The sequence below is a fragment of the Paramormyrops kingsleyae genome, chromosome 11 (genome assembly GCF_048594095.1).
Source record: "Paramormyrops kingsleyae isolate MSU_618 chromosome 11, PKINGS_0.4, whole genome shotgun sequence".
In the NCBI taxonomy this organism is placed as follows: Eukaryota; Metazoa; Chordata; class Actinopteri; order Osteoglossiformes; family Mormyridae; genus Paramormyrops; species Paramormyrops kingsleyae.
In genome coordinates, this window is record NC_132807.1 from 7,758,351 (window position 1) to 7,777,827 (window position 19,477).

At 37.8% G+C, this 19,477-nt stretch overlaps 1 protein-coding gene across 1 annotated transcript; it reads right to left on the reverse strand.

Annotated features, from left to right (window-relative positions):
- Positions 1 to 585: 585 nt before the first annotated feature.
- Positions 586 to 15,497, reverse strand: onecut1 (one cut homeobox 1). Its single transcript, XM_023813959.2, has 2 exons — positions 14,092 to 15,497; positions 586 to 7,238 (listed from the first exon to the last, which is right to left on the reverse strand). Exons 1-2 carry the CDS (start codon positions 15,167 to 15,169, stop codon positions 6,946 to 6,948), a joined length of 1,371 nt encoding a protein of 456 aa, XP_023669727.1. The 5' UTR covers positions 15,170 to 15,497; the 3' UTR covers positions 586 to 6,945.
- Between the last annotated feature and the right edge of the window lie 3,980 nt (positions 15,498 to 19,477).

A 19,477-nucleotide genomic window follows, 5' to 3' on the forward strand; every position in this document is an offset into this window, starting at 1 on the left:
AATAGCGATATAGTTGAGTTTTTTAAAAAGCTTTATTTTTTAGTTCGTTAATAAAATATGAAAGAGGAATCGTGTACTAAAGGTAATCATGAAATTGTCGCAGGTTGCCATCTAGTGGCAGCAAGGATGTACCTTTATAAAGACTGAAGCCAAGGCAGTAGGAAGTTCTGTCCCTGTCAGTGCACAGTGCTCTCATGGTATTTGTGGAATGGGAAAGTCGGAATTGTGAGACACGTCAAGAATAACAAAAACTGGCTTTACCAACTGCTTGTAATACTTTCCTTATATAGAAGCATTGAAGTTTTGTAATTTCAGAATTTAACATTACAACATAAGTAATATGATTTATCATCAGTTTATCATTAGTACATATTAGATGTTTTTTACGACATACGATGTAGATGACTGATGAGTATTGCTAACCGCAAACTACAATAGGGGCCTCTAAAGTAAAAATATTAAACTATAAAAATACCATCAACTACAATAAATGATTAGATGAGTCTTTTTAAAATTGCTGGAAAACCAACGTTTTATTTTCTACCTTCTTGTGACTACAGAAATGCGAAAACATTTTAACACCGAAAAGCCTAATGACATGACACTTGCTTCTATTTCTTTACTTAGCAAACACAGCAGATGATATTGCACGGCATAGAGAGACAGTAGCACAGCTGGAGCGAAATAAAAAGAATGAAATCATTAAAAAAATCTTATAAATGAAAGTCTTGGTGCATTACAAAAATACAAACCTGGGAGTAATATCCATTGGATAGCCCATTATTTTGCCACACACAAAAATACATGGAAAATACTGTAACAGGAAAGATAAGAAAACAGATAATAGGGATGGAGACATTGGCAAAATTGCAATAAATCATTACTTTTTCATACAATAATCACTCAGTTTTAGAATGTAAACACAAACAACTACTCCAATATAATAAAAAGTCAGCAATAGTTTTTCCATTATCAAAAACTGTCTGACTTCATTGTGTCTTTCATAGCCTGAAGGACTGCTCTTCAATGGATCTACAAGTTCCCCACTTTTCATTTTTACCAGATGATTGTCTTTGGCGCTTTCTGATTTTTTTTTGTTTGTTTGTTTGTTTTTTTTATTTTTTGAATCAAGTGATCTACCACTTGGTGATTCATTTTTAATCACTTTTGAATTCCTGCTACACTGGTGATGATTAAAAAGCCACTGGCATTCAGGTAGGACAACAGCCTTCTTAACAAATAAACGTTTCTCCAGACCAAGATGAAGTCATATTGTACGGTATGTTTTTTGCATGCATTCAGACAATTACAACCCTCCCCTTCAAGGAATTTTTAGACTGGACAAAGCACATGTCAAGTGTTTTGTGATCCCAATTTCTGTCTGGACCAGTGAAGTAAAGATGAATGTATTGTCACTGTAATGATGTTGTAGTGGCATTGTAATGTATTACTTTTGATGCTTTAATTTTTATCAGAGCATCAGAAAAGTTAATCTATTCCAAAGCAGAGCTATACCAGAATCCAAAACAAAGTTGAATGTAATTGAAATGCCATTCAGCATTCCACAGAAATTCACCTGGGAATCCAGTAGATCTCCCTAAAACTGAGTCATCTACTATAAATATAGTCTGTGAGGGCTTTGCCTTTTCAACTATGCATTAAAAAGCATCTATCGGTAATATGACGGCTAAGTGTCTGTAATGGGGGTCTAAAACATACTATTTTTCAAATTACTATGGAAACCACTGAAAGTCTGGATCAGTAACAAACCCATATTATTCCTGTACTGATTTCTAGATCTTTCCATTGTGTTCAGTGGTAAGACAGAAATAAAAGCTATTAGGTAATTCAAGTAATTTCCATAAAAATTTTCAATGATACACTCAAGCCAACAAGAAAAAAAACACAGGCACACACACACACACACACACACACAAACTGATTCCTTGGTGAGTTTCTTTGTAGGTTTATTAGACTTTGCTCATTGTCATTACACGAGTACGCACCAAAATAATAGATACTAGACAGAGTGAGGCAGCGGTGCCACACAAAGAAAAGATCCCCGGTGACATGCCGCAGCTCCTTGGCAGACCGGCTGCCCTGCCCGCACTCTGACTCACTCTATGCATGAGGCAGCAAAGTGAGAAGGACTTGCAGCCCTCGGATCAACACCTTCAGATTGTACATTTAACAGGTTTATTTCCCCTCAAATCGTAAAATTAGCTTGTCCTATGCAGTCCTATGCTGCCTACTTTCTATACCCATGCGGATGGCAAATTAAAATGACGATTCTACCTTACAAATGCCAGTGCTTTTAGACATTAAACTTTTTTTTCTTCTTTTTTTTAAATGGTCTTATAAATCTTTGGATGTGCAGTATTACCCTTAAACAAACTATCTTTAAAAACTTGAGAGAATTAAATAAAGATGTACACTGCTTGTGCCATTGGAATAGCAAAGTAGCTCCCTTAAAACTTTGTTCTCATTGGCCAGTCCTTTTCCTCACTCATTTTTGTTACCTGGCAGTGTCTCTAACACGTACGGAAGTGCCCGCTAAGATACCCATGAAGAAGAATACAAAATCCCGCTTCTTCATATCTAAGCATGAAAAAATAAGATTGTAACATAAAACTGGATTTTTTTTGTCTTTTTTTCCAAAACATACTATATACAAATCTATATTTTCTACAAATGCATAAATTAAAGCAATGATTAAGTGATACAAAATGCAATTAAATTAAATCAAATTACAACACTGTAGAGAAAAAAAAACACATCACAACAATTCATTTTACCCTGTAGAAAACAACAGACTACTATCGTCAGAATATTATCGTAACACAGTCTTAATAAAAAATAGGTCTGCTTTTTAGTTCGCCTCCTGTTAGCCTCCACCACAATCCACAGAGCATATTACCTATGACCAAAAACAGAGTAATTCTGCAAAAAACTTCAAAATAAATACAATTTAAAAAGCCTTTTTCAGAAGTAACATCAATAGTTATCAAACTAGCAGAGTTCTGCTTTAATTACATAGACTTGTACAACATAACTCTAAGCGTTTACTACTATGAGGTATTCAGAGACAGGTTAAAAAGATGCACAACCTATATGGTGGAGACTCTAACAGACATGGACAGTGAGACAAGGGGCAGACGAAAAGGTATAGAGAGGGAAAAGGGGATAAACAGCTTTGGTTTGTCAGCAAAAGTGTGGGAAAAAAATCCTTTGGTATGTTTTAATTGCATGGTTGCACTGGCAAAAGCACCACGGTGAAAGAATTATTCCTTTTTTTCTTCTACAGCGGCCCTTCTCAAGAGGCTGAGGTATTCAAAGAGTAAAAGGTGAAAACGCAGAGGTCAAGAGCGGTTTAACACTTTGGTTTAAGCAAGGCACTCGTCCTGTGAGTCGTACAGAATCTGCAACATGTCTGCCTATAGCTTTCTAATCAGGTCACTAATGCAGAGAAATTAGACAGAAAAAAGGGGGCGGAGTAGAAAACACTGAAGTGGAGGCGGGGTTTTAGGGCTGGGGGCGGGGTTATCTAAGGGAAAAAGACGCCAACTATCCACCACACCAGTCATGTAGGCCGTGCAAGAAAAATCTTTGGTATCGTTAAAGTGATAAAAAGAATCACAAATGGAAATTGAATGAGGTAGTGTCTTTGGTTCACACTATACATAGTAGTACATCTTTACACTATTTGTTTCTGTTTTTACAAGAGGAGAAAGCCATTTCTAAACTTTTCTTTGTGGACGCCATATTAGTTAATAGTTTCCAAATATTTTCCATGAAGGTAACCACGCCACCAACAGCACTGGCGGAGTTGTGTCCACTCAGGCTCTGACAGCTCGGTGCACCTGACCCCATGTCGGACAGATTTCTGTAGTGCTTTCTTCCCAGTAGTGACATGCATAGTTCCAGTTTGCTCTTTTCAACCATGGTCCGAAGTGAGTGGGCGGGGTATACGGGCTGCAGTCCCAGGCATCGCTGCATCCCCTTTTAATAGGCTTTGGTTAGGAAATACAAGGAATTCTGATGGGTTATTGTATAACAAAAGCTGACCTTAAGGAAGCCAAAACAGTAGCACAGTGACACTAATGAGGATAATCAAAAACACAAACAAAACATCTAATATTGCACTAAAAATTCTTTTAAAGAAGAAGATGGCAAAGGCAAGTATTGTTAAGGGTCAAAACTGAATAATTTTCAGATATCTTAGGTTGCATTAAGAAATAAACAACTCAAATAATGTAAACAAGGCATAGAGCTATGACGTATCTTGCAGTCCAAAACAGGCCAAGATGGATGAATTTTGTCTCATTTTGCTAGACATTGATAACATTTCACATGACAGACATACATCACCTGAGGTTATGTGGCAAAAATATTCACCAAATATACAGATATATGGTAGCTATTCATTACCACATTGAGATATGGTAACCCTTTCAGTTAGTTATAATATTCATATATCCTTATAATAAATTAATGATAAATATTGTCAAAGTAACTATTTGGTTGTTTGAAAAGCATGATTGATTAACAGCAGATTTTTTTTGTTTCATATTATCCATAATGTTTATGTAGATTATCGCACAGAAATTCATAACTGTAACTGGCACATAATCGATCCCCATGGGGCAACGCTCTAGACACCTCCCCCAACTTACTCTCTGTAGGTGAGAGCAAGCTGGCCGCAAAGGGCGGCCACCCATAGCAGCACCCAGGGAGCTGGGGGTTAAGGACCTCGCTCAGGGACCCACGAGTGTGCCAAGGCCAGGCTCAAACCAGTGACTTTCTGATCACAGGTACAGAGGCTTAACCCGCAGAGCCACACACCCCGTGATGAAGACGATTTGTGGCCTGGATCTAAATTATCTTTGGTTTTGCCGTAGGAGTAATTTGAAGAGTAAAAGATACAGCCATGGGGTCTGATGGTAACATATTTTTGTATATCTAAAATCATACTATTATTTTATAATTACTGAATTAAAAACAATTGGAATTAATATTTTGCATGCTTAAACCCAAAGGTGCTTAACGTAATTAATATGTTACTTATTACTGTGCATGGCTGCCAATTCAGGGCTGACGCTTAAAAACAAAGGCTTCAGTGTTTGTTTATAGTCCTGAGTCCCAGGCTCCCCTGCACTGGTACAGGACTTGTTTCCACAACAATTTCACTGATGTGCCTTTAATTTGCATTTGATATCCATTCACCTGCTGCACAGCTGTCAGCATTTTAAGGCCCTGCACTCTTCCTTTATCAGCCCAACCCCTCAACCCAGTTTTCTAACAAATCGAAACAAAAACGAAATCGCTACCATCTGGGCTCATCATTGGACGACACCACTCAGTCTGCAAATTGCTCCCATTTATGCAAACCTCAAAGTTTTTCTTTCAAAATACGGACATAATGAGATATAAATCATTCGCCTCTAATTTTATGACAAGATACCTTTTAGTTCAATCCTATAATAAACCAACAATATGTTTTGCGAAATCATAAGTTTCCTTATTTCCATAACATAATCCCTAAGCAGATAAAAAACTGCAATCATCCCTCGTCTATTACAAAAACCTAAAAAATATTGCCTGCAACTTAAAAATACACACTGTCTTTGGATGACAGAGCGACATGTCTTACTGCTGATCAAACATCTTGTCGACACCATAAATGATCTCCAGGACGTGTTTTTCTGAATACCGAACAAAACATGTTGATGAAAAAGTGCTGGTTAGTCAGTCTTTGGTTGTTAGCATCTTACATATTTGATAAAAAAGTTTTGATACAAAATATTTATAAAGCTCATGCAGAACTGTTTACTCCCTGAAAATACTGTTTACTAAATGAAACAAAATATTAATATAAGGGCACCTCCAGTGTTACAGATGGCAAAATATGACATTGTATAACAACAGTCTAACAATATTGTATTACCTTTGGTTTTATCGCAGAGAACAGCTGTAAAAAGACTGTATAGCTAATATTCTAGGTGGGTATTATGAATAATGGACTGGTGCAGTTCAAATACGGTGTCTGATGGCTTCACTGTGAAAATCATAGAGTCAGTTATTCTCTATGATTAAACACATAATTTCAAAAGCTTTCAAATTTGGTATATTATTATCCATTTGTACTGGATACTTTAAAGTCAATAGTTGTCTTATTTCTCCTGTCTACCTAGCTGATTTCTCATTCAGTGTTTGCGTTTAAATATTTTAAATAAGTAGCTAGTGTATTCTTTGGTATGATTTATCATTATATCATTAATGTGTTTATATGTGGGTCTAGCTGACTTTTTAAAAATTTGATATTTATGAAAACAGCTGGGAAGAAAGCACTACTACCCTGGAACTATACCCAGTATCTCAGGGTTCCTGACCGGTGAGGAAGAGAGGAACCATCGAAAAAAGAGCCCAAGCGGCTCTAGGAAAGTTCAAATCTGACCACTGGGGAATCCTGACTTGGGTCGGTCCTCCATGAGCTCTTCTCGCGAGTATGTACACAGCACGCCTCTCCTGCTACCGTCACACGCCTCTGGCGGTACAGGTGGCAACAAGAGTGTGGCGGCTCGTGGATCAGTCAGTGATCAAAAGAATCGCAAAAACCTTTAGTTAAACCAATGAAAGTGAAGGGGGATTCGGGAACAGGAAGGGTGCGAAATGGAAGGTTAAAGATGGCTAAAGAGTGCGACTGGCAATATGGGAATTTTTTGTGATTTTTATCTCTCTCTTTTGCAAGATGTCTAAATAAAATGCGTTGCAGAACAAAGACGCAAGTATAAGAAGTCTTTGGTTTTTTTGGATACTATAAACATCACTATTATCATTTTTTCTTTCAAACAAGATTAAGGACAAAACTGCTGTCTAGAGGTCCTGGTCTTTGATAGGTATTTTTTTAGTTTAAAGCTTTTCCACCGAGATTTCAGTCTGGAACTTTCATGCTTTGGTACAAGTGCTAGATGAGGAAGAGGAGTTGGCTGAGCTGGAGCCATCGTCGAGCCACTTGTCCAGGCTCCGTCGGCGTGCGTTCATGAAGAAGTTGCTGACGGTGGTGATCTCCAGGCCCAGCTGCTGAGAGATGGTGATCTGCAGCTCTTTGGATGGCCGTTTGTTCTCTTTGAATATTGCGTGTAAAGTCCGCCGCTGGACGTCCGTGAAAACCAGCCGCGGCTTCTTGGAGATGCTGCCCCTCTCTCCCTTGCCGTGGTCCTGTTCCTTTCTCTTGCAAGCTGCAGAACATGAAAATACAGGGGAAAAAATTATGCCGATTATATTATGTGTTCAGCAAGATAGTACTGTTCACAAAATAAACATGCGTGTGTGTGTGTGTGTGCGCGCTCGCATACTAAAAACACAGGTACACAAGCTTCAAAATAAATTCTTTTGAAAGAGCAACAAATTAATAAAGATGTAAAATTAAATGCTAACACAACAAATAAATGACGCAACTCTAATAGTTACTCAATGCCTTCTGACACTGAAAAGTGGACAAGAGGTGTAGATTTTTCCTGTTTCATGTTTCCTAAAGATTGACTGCAGCCGTCAGGATCGGCTGACCCCCTTATTGTATTCAAACACTCCTCACACACCCGAAAGCTATTCCCTCCTGTGTCTTAGCATTGGTAATAAAATTTGGATTTTTGTAAAATAACTTATTTAACTTACTTTCAGTCACTGTTACAAATCCTTCTCAATACAAACACATTTTTTACATATTTTAATATACAGTTAGTGAGTAATGCAAAAGATATATGTATGTGTATGTGTGTGTGTATTATGTTTATATTACATTGTGGGGACCAATTGTTATTTTAACATGGTGGGGACCATTTTTCAGTTCCCACAAAGATCTGTGAATGCAGACTAAAATGCCAAAAGTCTTGTATTTTTTTGGTTACTTATGGTTAAGGTTAGGGCTGGTTATGGTCATCATGTTGCGATTAGAGTTTTCCCTATTGAGTCCCCACATATAATTACAAACCTGTGTGTGTGTGTGTGTGTATGTGTAGGTGTGTGCGTGTGTGCGCGCGTGTGTGTGTATGTGTGGGTGTGTGCACATGTGTGTGCATGCGTGTGTGTGTGTGTGTGCATGTGCATGTTTGTGTGTGTGTGTATGTATGCATGTGCATGTGTGTGTGCGCGTATGTGTGTGCGTGTGCATGTGCGCGTATGTGTGTGCGTGTGCATGTGTGTGTGCGCGTATGTGTGTGCGTGTGCATGTGTGCGTATGTGTGTGCGTGTGCATGTGTGTGTGCGCGTATGTGTGTGCATGTGTGTGTGCACGTATGTGTGTGCATGTGTGTGCATGTGCGTGTGTGTGCATGTGCGTGTGTACATGTGTGTGTGTGAGTATACAAACCTCCTGCATATGCTGTGGGGTTATAAAAGCCAGTTGTAGCTGGCAGCAATACTTACACCACCCTGTATACTGTCATAATTTAACTTACCCTGCATGTGACCACATATTATACAACTAGCTTCTACTTCTATTACTATAAATAAAACAGAGATTGAATGTATTCATTCAAAGTGGTAATACTAAGCTAGGGTTGTTAAAGAAATCAAAACATTTTTTTCCCAATGAAGAGATTATTCTATTAAATGATACATTTAAAATATATTATTTAAAGTGTTAAACAATTACATTCAAATACTGCAGTGAGAACGGATATCCTAATCACCTTGGCTGACGGGATGCAAGCCTTGGCTGAGATGGAGGATTTATAGACACCCAAAGAGAAAAGTCCATCTAAACCACCTGCTATAATTATTGGGTTTCTTAGGGAATTTGTGTGTGTTGATCTGTATCACTCATTACTCGTCAGTAGCACGTTTACTGGTGCAGCTTCAAACGCAACATTTGTATACAGTGGTCCCTCGCTATAACGCGGTTCACTTTTCGCGGCCTCGCAGTTTCGCGGATTTTTTTTTGTGCAATTTTGCATGCGTCCTGCGACGCCAGGACGAAGAGGCGCGGTCAGAGGAACTGTGACATACTCGTGAGTCACTATTAATAATTTCTTATGTGTTCAACCTCGTAGGTTGATCGTTAAAATTAAATTCGTTAGTTCTAAAATCCATCATTATTATTTATAGGAAAACGTTTATATTTTTATTTCTCAAACAAATGTTTGGGCCTTAAAACAGGTTTTGATCTTTGGTTTCATTCTATAATACTGGACTTATTTTTCTACGAAGGTTTGAACTTTGAGAGTGTTTAAACAAGAGAGAAAAGTGTGAAAATGTTCATGCCTGTCTGAGAAAAGTGTATAAAGTGTGTAGTGAGGGGTTTTACATCTATAATAATTGTAAAAAATAAAGCTGACTACTTCGCGGATTTCGCCTATTGCGGGTTATTTTTAGAACGTAACTCCCGCGATTAACGAGGGACCACTGTACCTCAAGGTACGTGCTCCTGCGTAATACTACGCACATAGCGTAACGCACGTAATATAGAATACAGAGCCTATTCGGCGAATTAAATTATTTCGACAGCTGAAGCACTGCTGTGCTTCTCCAAGACTGCTCCAGGGTGGCCTTTTATAACTGACTGCCAAGTGCTTAACTTATACGCCTTAAGCAATGATTGTCGTCTTGCCATATCTGTACACGAAAATGTGCCAGACATAGATTATGTTAAAAAGTTAAAATGGTAATATCGTGTAGTATCAAAAGCATTGTAAGCCCAACAATAGTTATTTATGACTGACAGCATGAAACCTTCACTGCTGAGTGTTGAACATTATTAGGCTTACATTATAAAAAATATCTTCTGATTTAATAGACACCGAGGCAGTGATGCATAGTACTGCTTAAGCACTATATCTGAGGTAGGTCTAATACCTATGAATACTATTTGGGCAGAAAACCCATAATCAAAACACCATGTTTCAGTAAGACATTCTTGCTGGAGTGCGTTTTCCTTAAAACAATGCATTTACAGTTTAGGTTTCCTATTAAAGCTTACAAATGTTTCTGATGCAAGTAAAAGGAAGGTCTTAACGGCCATTCAAAGTAAATTACATGCGCACAAAGCATAAAATCTCTCCAGATGACGCTGTATGTAACGGCTTTTATGTATAGGTTTGCAAATTGTCCTTTTAGAAAAATGTAACAACTCTAAGAGATCAAATTGTTTGATTTTGAAATACGTGGCTTTTTATCTATACATTTGAAGTCTCCTAGAACACTGTTCATTGCTCCGACATCGACCAGCAATATAACTTATGTCACCGCTAGGGGGCAGACACGCACTTCAAAACGCACTTCAGCAGTGTTCTTTACAGTTCTATCACTACGTTCAAGTGTAAATGTTACAGTACGTTAAATTATTCGTATATAACCATTTCCAAGATAAAGCTTTTATACGGTTGTTTTATGTTCTAATAAGTCTTTGAAAAGGCATTAATTGTGACACTACCGTTGACGCAAAGGTAACATGACCGGATAATGAAAATGTATAAATTAAATCACTACAACATAAACATTACCTGTAATTAATGACGTAACTGCTTACAAATTCAAAGTAAAATAATTCCTCACCATCTGCTTAACATGCGGTTCAACTGCATTTTCAGGATTCTGAGCCGGAGAGCTTTTCTCTTAAACGAGGCGATTGCGTGTTTCATTGATAAATACCGCATTTAGAAGGCTAATAACCATCCGCATTATTTTGTCTGTGTGTGTTCATTTTAATATGTGTAATGTCTAACAGAACTCTATCATGGATTACACTAGATCACTATAGTGACTACATAGGCTGGGCATAACGTATCCACAAGCATGTTCCCTAACACAGGCTTTTTCATTTTAATATGTATATGTATTTATGTATGTATTTATACAAACACCTTGTTCATCAAAAGACAAAAACGTACATATTTTTTGATTAAACATTTGTTTAATCAAAAAATATGTATATTGTTGTATATCACTATAGAACTATATACATATATACAACTATACACAACTAAACACTATATATTATAGTGGTAATATATATATATATATATATATATACATACATACATACACACACGTGTGTGTGTGTAGTCTTCAATGGACAATGTTTGTGTTTGTTTTTAAGTTATGTCGGACGTTGCAGTTTGCAGACACTTTGCACGGACGTCGCCACGTTAGATAAACATTAACAAAAGGCAAACTGGGCCGTATATCTGCTGTAATAAATCAGTCGCTTCACAAGGACACGGTGACAACAGAAGCTCCAAGCATTTTCCCATATATCCCACTGAAATAACAACGAACCTTGGTATCGCTTCTTATCGTCCTCAGATACAACTCATCAGGGTTATTGTTTGCCAGCTAAATCATTATACAGGCAGGAGATAACTGCGTGTTTACTAAGTAAGGCCTGAAATGGTGTTAGCATAGCCGGCCTTTCACAACGTAGCTTAACGAAAATAATAATACACCTTTGTGGATATTCTTTGGGATTTCGGGGATATTATTTCAGTTGTTTGAGTTCTAGTTCAGTAATTTGAGTTTCATCTGAACTTCTGCGTTAACTAGCTACTGAGCAAAATTAAATATATCACGAAACTGGAATGCTTCTAAGAATGATTTATATGAACTGTAATTCATTATTATAAGATAATTACACCTTAATCGTTTGCAACGTCCTACAGTTTAAACTAATGTTATTACAACACTAGTCTTGTAAATGGAGCTCAAGGTATATACACACCTTCGTAATGACGCCAGATACACGGCACTCCTTCACTAAATAGACCTGTGAACAATATGGCGTTTAATAAACGTTGTCGACTAATGATTTCAGACAGTACAATGTAAGCTGCACACTACAGCTTGTTGTTATTATGCTAATGAAGTTATACTAAAATGATCAATTATCTATTACACGAAAAAAACTAACTCTCGAGAATAAGAGATCGACAAGAAATCCGAATAAGATTATATTCAGACTAATAATACAGCTATCAGTCACACACTTTGTAATGCCGATGTGATTATTCATAAATGTATACGGTTTAATACAATGAAACATTTATAGAAAGGAGCGTGAACTCCATTGCTGGGAGACTGACGTGTGACTGACTCCCAGCTTTAATTTATAAGATGCCACAACATCTATTGCCGTTTAACCTGTCCTCAGCACTAGGGTTTGTATGTTATATTCTATCAGGTTAAAGGAACCTCCACCGGGTAAAAGTATACACCAGAAAAAAAACACAACACATATAGCCTACAAGTAATGTCACAATGAGCGTCACATTCCCATAACCTGCTAAGACAATTTGAATAACAAATCCATATAATTTTCTGACGTTTTCTGTACCAATGAAATTTCTTTTAGGATTAATCAATCAATATTAATTTCATATTGCATTCCATTGCAGACTAACCACATACCTCCTCAAACTGCATAATTAATCGATTGAATTTTCTCTTGAATATACTACTTAAAAATTCAGTTTAATTTTATTTGTAATGTAGATTAGTGGTTGATGTACGTCAAAGTCATTTAAAATGAAATGTGGCAAATAAAAGAAATAACATTCAATTATATTAAAGTCACGCAAAACGCAGAATTTAGATTTTTATATCTGAATTCCATTAGGCCTACTTAAATTAGAAGTACATTAGAATAACAATGCGACATTAATATTGTGATCGAAATTATAGAACATCTAATCAACAGAATTATATTACAAAAGAAAACAAAGCGCACTGTCATTGGCTGCAGTAATATACATCAATTGTCTGCAGTACATTAAGCATATAAATTCATTTGTGTATTTTATGTTTGATTTATATTTGATAAACGGTATGCTTCAAATTCTATTTTTGCCAAGCCTGAATTATTTATTTTGCAATATTTTTTTCTGCTTGTTTCAAATAAATAGTATCAGGAATAAAATCTACAACGTCCAAATTGTTTGAAACAACGCACTGTTAAACTTGTGTCAAACGGGCTACATACAATTGCTTTACGTACATGAACATTATAACAGAGTGAAAAGACTTACAGAAAGAGAGAGCTACATATTGGAACCCTAATATAATCTATTTCAAATAATCAATTGAGAAACACTGGAAAGCGAGCGTTGTATGGAAATAAGGCAAACCGGTGCATGTTTTGGCTTGAACCACTTTCCTAACAAGTGCATCCTTTGTCCGTGTGAAAAATGGTTCTATCTGATCGTCTGTTGAAATGGATGAGCGCCTCCGGCTTGCACCCTGATTGACTTTCTCATTCTCTAGAGACAAATTAATGGAGACCTACCAGTTAATTAACAAAACCCCACTCAAGGCCTCGTCATCAAGGTAGAATCAGAATCTGGTAGCGTTAGAGCATCAGAAAATACAAAATATAGCAGCGAATGCAATCGGCGTTAGAGCTTTGACCGCATGCACCATTTGCCCTCGATGCGTCTTCTATATTGCAATGTAGCAAAAATCTTCAAAATTCAGGTGAATCGCAGTACGTATTATCCGGCAATACCTTACAAATGAAGCAAGCTTGGCGCACTAGGTTATTCAAACGAGTTAATGGGAACGAGTGTAGCAGGGTAGTAATAAAGACGTAAAATTTCGTATTAGGACAGCGAATCTGCTGCAGTTTCCGGAGAGAATAGCTAAAAACGAGCAAGTAATTAAAAATGTTTAGCCTACATCAAAGAATGATTCATAAGTGAGAAAACATTAGCAAAACGAACACGGGAAATTACACACACCACTTACTTAATGTTCAATTAGCCTACACATAACACTTGAGGTTCAAAAAATTCAGTTTCCTATCTACCATACCGATGCATAACAACAGTTTTCCATATGAAACATTATTTAACAAAAGCTAATATCACTTGCGGCTATTACAGTCCAAACGAGTACAAACGCAAGGAGAGTGCAAGAAAACAGGTACACCGACCATGTTAAAGTGAACCCTCCTAAATCAAGTAAGTGGTCTGGTTCGCGATCTCGGTTTGCAGTTGAGGGTTAAATTATATTTGGGACGATTTTTTCGCATATGCTTCCAAAACACAACGGAAAATGCAATCCAGAAAGTAACAGCAAGCGGTAAATGAGCTATTGCCGGCTCACCTGCGAGCCTGAGCGCCGACATCCTCTGGAATTCAGGCTCCTGCAGCCATTTCCACATCCTGCGGAAGGTCTCACGGCCGGACTTGAGTTTGCTCCAGGGTTTGGGGTTCCTTAGCAGGTCAGATAGGGTCCCCTGCGACCGGCACAGCACCCTCTGGGCAAAGATGGCCTGGGGGATGCTGTACCTTTTAAGCTCTGTGGTGATTCTCTGCGCTACTTCTTTGGTATTGACTTCTTCCATTTGCCCTGAATTGCATGCACTATTGACCTGCGAGCCAGGCAAAGACCCCGGGTTTGGTTCTCTGGTTGAGCCCATGCCCTGACCGTGACTCTGGGGGTTCAGGTGCGCGTGCGGGTGGTGGTGAATTCCGTTTATTTGCACCATGGCCGCCGAAGAAGGGGTCATGTGTTGATCCCCATGTCTGCCTAGCATGGCAGGGTGATGGGCTTCGAATCCGTTGGGTGTGAGCATTTTCTCCGTGGGCATTGTGGCACCCGGGTGTGCGTAAGGCGGCAAACCCTGCTGGGAGTTGTGTATGCCTCCCAGCCCGGATCCCGACAAGGGGGAAAGACTTTGTCCCATGCCGGCAACATCCTTGTGGTAAGGACTGTACAGATTGTTCATAGACGCCAGTCCCCTTTCGTCCCTCATGAGAGTGAAGCTGCCGCTCACGTTACCGGGGATCCGCTGGTGAGGGTGATGATGATGGTGGTGGTGATGGTGAGGAAACTTGTCCGAGACGGTAGAGATGGGAGGCAGCGGCTGCAGGGGAGTCAGCGTGGTGTACGTGCTGCTCATGCTCATTCCGGGGGGAGCCTCGCAAGCCATGGTCATGGCTGGATGCAAGTGTCCGGCGAGACCGTGTTCCGGGGGCCGATGGTGATGATAGTCGCCGCTGTCTAGAATTGATGCCATGCCCATGGAGCGCGCGTGGGCTGACAAGTGGTTGCTGCGATGGGTCACCGTGCTTCTGTGATGGGGACTGCTACCGCTCATCAAGTCAGCGGTGGCGGACAGCTGCTCATGGCTCACTGCATGCAGATCGCCAATGTTCTCCATCGACAGCTGAACATTCATTATACGTGCAATCTTGTGTAAAAAACATCTATGTGGTGTTCGTCGCAAAAAAAGTCCACAGAAGTCTTCGCAGTAGTCATGCGTAATGTCTTGCTCCCTTTGTATCGGATGCCGAAGCGTTTCTATTTTTTAATTTACACGCCGCTTTTTATATCTTTTAATATATTCTCTTTTTGTTTTTTTGTTTTGTTTTTTTTTTTTTTTAATCTGCATTACATGAATTTAAGGCCCCCGTTCGCCTACCAGAGCATCAGCAGCTGTAGTCGCAGTACCCTCACCATCTCTAGCCATGTCTCCGTGCTCTTTGGATCTCTCTAACAGCGGCTCTGCTGTTGCGGCTCCGGCTGTAGACTCATGCGCATTAGCGCGTCCCCTCCCACAACAGGGACACGAGCGCACGCTGCTCCTCTGCTCTGACGTCAGCCGCAACGGAAGTCTGGCTGAAGATAGCTCTGGAACAGCCGCTGCATTGTGCGAGGTCCCCATTGTTATTTGTTTTGCACTTAGGCCTTTTAGCATCATTCTTAATTTTCAGATAAAATATATCAGACCGTAAATGTACAGCTTTGTTTTACTAAATAAAAGCGAACTGAATAATACATGATGGAAAACAAACGCTGTGTAAATATGTTAAGAAGTCTACTTTAAGATACCCAATATAAGATAATATATGTACACAATTGTAAATTTAAGCACTTCCGGGTGTCAAGGTAATCCGATGATGAAAAAAGTTAAGTATGCCTAACATTTTCAGCATTTTAAGAAAATCCAACGTGTTGTACAATATGTGTGTTGATGTCTTCCTAACATCAAACAATAAAATACACAGATGTCAAAACACTGCTATAAATTCTGAATATTTATGAATGTTACAAATGTAAATGGCACCGTATATTTAGTGCCTGTGTGGAACATTAGTTAAACATTAAAACATTTATGTTGTACTCCACCAATGAATAAAGGTATATTTTCTTTTAAAAAGAAGACAAGCACGGACAGATGTTTCTATTGTTAATCTATTAAGAAAAACGAACCAAGCCAGTAGGGTACAGGCTAGTGGACAGGAGAGACTGGGGTACGCGGATAGGCCTACGTGACACGGCACATTATGCTATATAACCGAATTTAAACAGATCGCACGAGAACTCCAAAAATTGATCTGAAAGGCTGAAGGAAGTGTTCTATGCTACAGAGAAAGCATTGGAAATATTTGAATCAGCGACTGTAGGACTTCAAATTACTGAAGCAAGGTGTCGAATTAAAAAAAAATAACGAATAAGAGATTGTAACTGGTAATTAAGTATACTACCAAACAGTAGTGTTTCATTGGATGCCTACCAGAAAAAGTACGGATTATAATCAAATCAATTATTCAAATCGTGAAATTTCCAAAGCCCGTTCATTAAAACATATTTAGCACACGATTGCAGTTGGATGGATGCATTTTTATTTACTGATTTCAGAGTGACACAGAAAACATTTGATAGGAATAACGGTTACATAGTTCATGAACAATATGGGAGGTATTATTTTAATGTGAAAGATAAAAATACATATAAAACCGAACACATCGTTTTAATTACAATATAAAATCACATTAAGCTTTTGTTTTCCCTAAAATACACTTAATCAAAATAAAAATCTAAGAAAAAACGTGTATTTTATATAATTACATTATCTTATACGTCATGTACAAAACTCACTGAATACTTTTATGGAATGAAAGCAAGTAATTAATTCATAATTTTTAAAAAAAAAATCGTTTATAATCCGTTAATATTGAGTCCATTGAACCACAATTGATTTAGCATGAAGAACACACATTTGTAACTTTTGTCGGAAATAGAAAAGCACTTTGTGCCCTTTCCCCCAGAAGTGGCGACACTTTGCAGAGATAAGTGCATCGGGCCAGTTCATCTGAATATGCAGCATATTAAAGGGGACACTGCAAGACTCCCAACTCTAATAGCTGTCGAGTGACGAGGGTAGATTTTAAACAAACTTTCCCAGTGTGGTTTCTTAGAAAAACAGACACAAAAACAAATCACCAATATGCATATATATGAGAATAAGATGAGAATGACATTATTAACATCGGTAAATAATTTAATTAAACGTGATGAAAATATCCTAGAATTAAATGCAAATGTTTTATATTTTAATGGGAATTGTAGATGGATGCAAAAATTAATTATGGTTGGATATTTTTATAAGTGTAATTGTTAAATTACTAAAATAATTGGCTATACTTCCCATTAGATTTGACGGCTATGAAGGAAAACTATGAAACCTAACAAATTTAATAATGAAAATGAATTTGGAAAAAGCTGTTAATATTTTACTGTATCAAGTTTTTCGGTATTTGTTTTACTATAAAGAAAAATGGCTCTCATTCCTAAATGCTGTTGACACTCGGAAAGTGGTCGATATTTTTCATTCGCACTTCTGTGACTTGCAAAAGAAGGGGACATTTTCTCTTGGCGAAGGCCTGCTCAGGCGTGTTTGTTTTGGGACCCGAATTTGTCTAGCGTACGTTGTGCCTGATTTCAGGGAACGGTGCTTCTGGAAATTCACTGGCTCTCGATGAAACAAAGCAAAATAAGACTGGATAAGAAAAGACGTGTGACATATTGTGTCGCAATATAACAACGTAATCATAATAAACAAGTTATCAACCCGGGGGACCGGGAAAGGGCACCATGTCATCATCAAGTCGTCCAGCATTCGACACATCCCAGGCGAACTTTCTTGGTACCTTTCTTTCTTGGTACCTGTATTTCTTGTTATTTTTCCAGACAATCTTAGCCATTTAGCAAGTAGCTTCTTATTGTAGATGTTGCATTATAAGCATGCGACGCATTCTTAGGTTTACCCGTTGCAATATTGTGATGAAAATGGAAAAATTGTAATTGATGCAATTAAACTCAACGTGTAGACTATGACACGGAAAGTGATAATCATCGGAATTAATCCAGTGATACCGACATATAGTATTGTAACGACAAAACACAATAGTGCACCCGGGACATTAAATTGTTTTGATGATTATCTGAATAAATGAATAAATATGACAATCTTTTTTTTCCAGAAATGGTACAGATCTTTACTCAAATTCCTCTCATTTCGAGAAGTTAAAACGCCAATGTGAGCGCTGTTTAATTATTCATACTGTGTTGCCCATATACTTTTCACAAGTATCATAAATTGGGCGCCTCTGGTCCTTTGCAGGGAGTTTCGCAGAGTTACTTGTAGCTTTAACAATGAGTTACAAGCAAAACCGGGCCACGTTAATGCGAAAATTATTCCCCGTCTTATATGGGTAGAGATAAGTACTAGCGTGGATCAATAACTCCAGTCTGTACAAAAAATGACGACGTTATTAATAGCTCGTAATCCTGGCGCTAATGGCAGTAAAAACGCTTAATAAAAACGCTCTCGCAGTGAAGCATATCCATGTAATTATACGCAAAAAAAGAACACTACTGCTTAGGTGCTTTTTAAGAAATAAAGACAACTATGTGTAGCATTAATTTTCTTTAGAAATCTTTAAAATAGCATCCTTTGTCTGTTATACTGAATGTTTTGGTCATATTATTATCAAATAATATGAAAATATATTTTACTCTTGTAATAGATAGTTGCTCAATAGCATTCACTACTGCTATATCTCTGAATCTTACTGCATTTTTGGCCGTCATAGATACAGTGCTATCGTTTTGGATTATAAGCAAATGGGAACCATCAAACGTTTCTGGTGTAGTCAATTGCCCTAATCATTTGCGTTTCATTATTATATTCGCAGCCTGATACGTACAGTCTACGTTTTAGCGTACTGCTTTACTTTATCTGTGTTTATTTTTGATTACCTATACATTATTTTCAAACTATTTCCGAATAGAGCATTCTGTTAAGAGTCTCGCTGTGTTCAAATTAAAAGCAAAAAAGTAACTATATAGGCCTACAACTCAGACTAAAATATTTTTTCTAAAGGTAAACATGATAAAAGAAATTATAAGCATCTGAATTTAAAACGTATTTAAATTTATTTTTGTCTACATAAACATTTACTGGATACATCATATATCCACCCAAGCACTGCAATAATAATATGTTTACATTTTACAGCTAGAATTTGAATGGGTAGGTGTCAGAAGTAAACTTTAGGAGATTTCACAAAAAATAAGTAAATAGAGCCCAATTATTGTGATGGCAGTTATCTGTTGAAACAGCATACAGTTTCATACAAAGTGACTAAAACATTTCTATCAGGTGATGTGATTTCAAGAATGGTTTGTCAACGAGGCAAAA

Bases quoted from the DNA above. Each gene is read 5' to 3' on its own strand.
- onecut1 (XM_023813959.2), bottom strand. From the start codon at position 15,169: ATGAATGTTCAGCTGTCGATGGAGAACATTGGCGATCTGCATGCAGTG. The intron at 7,239-14,091 runs GTGAGCCGGCAA...CATGTTCTGCAG, and splicing joins GTCGGCGCTCAGGCTCGCAG to CTTGCAAGAGAAAGGAACAG.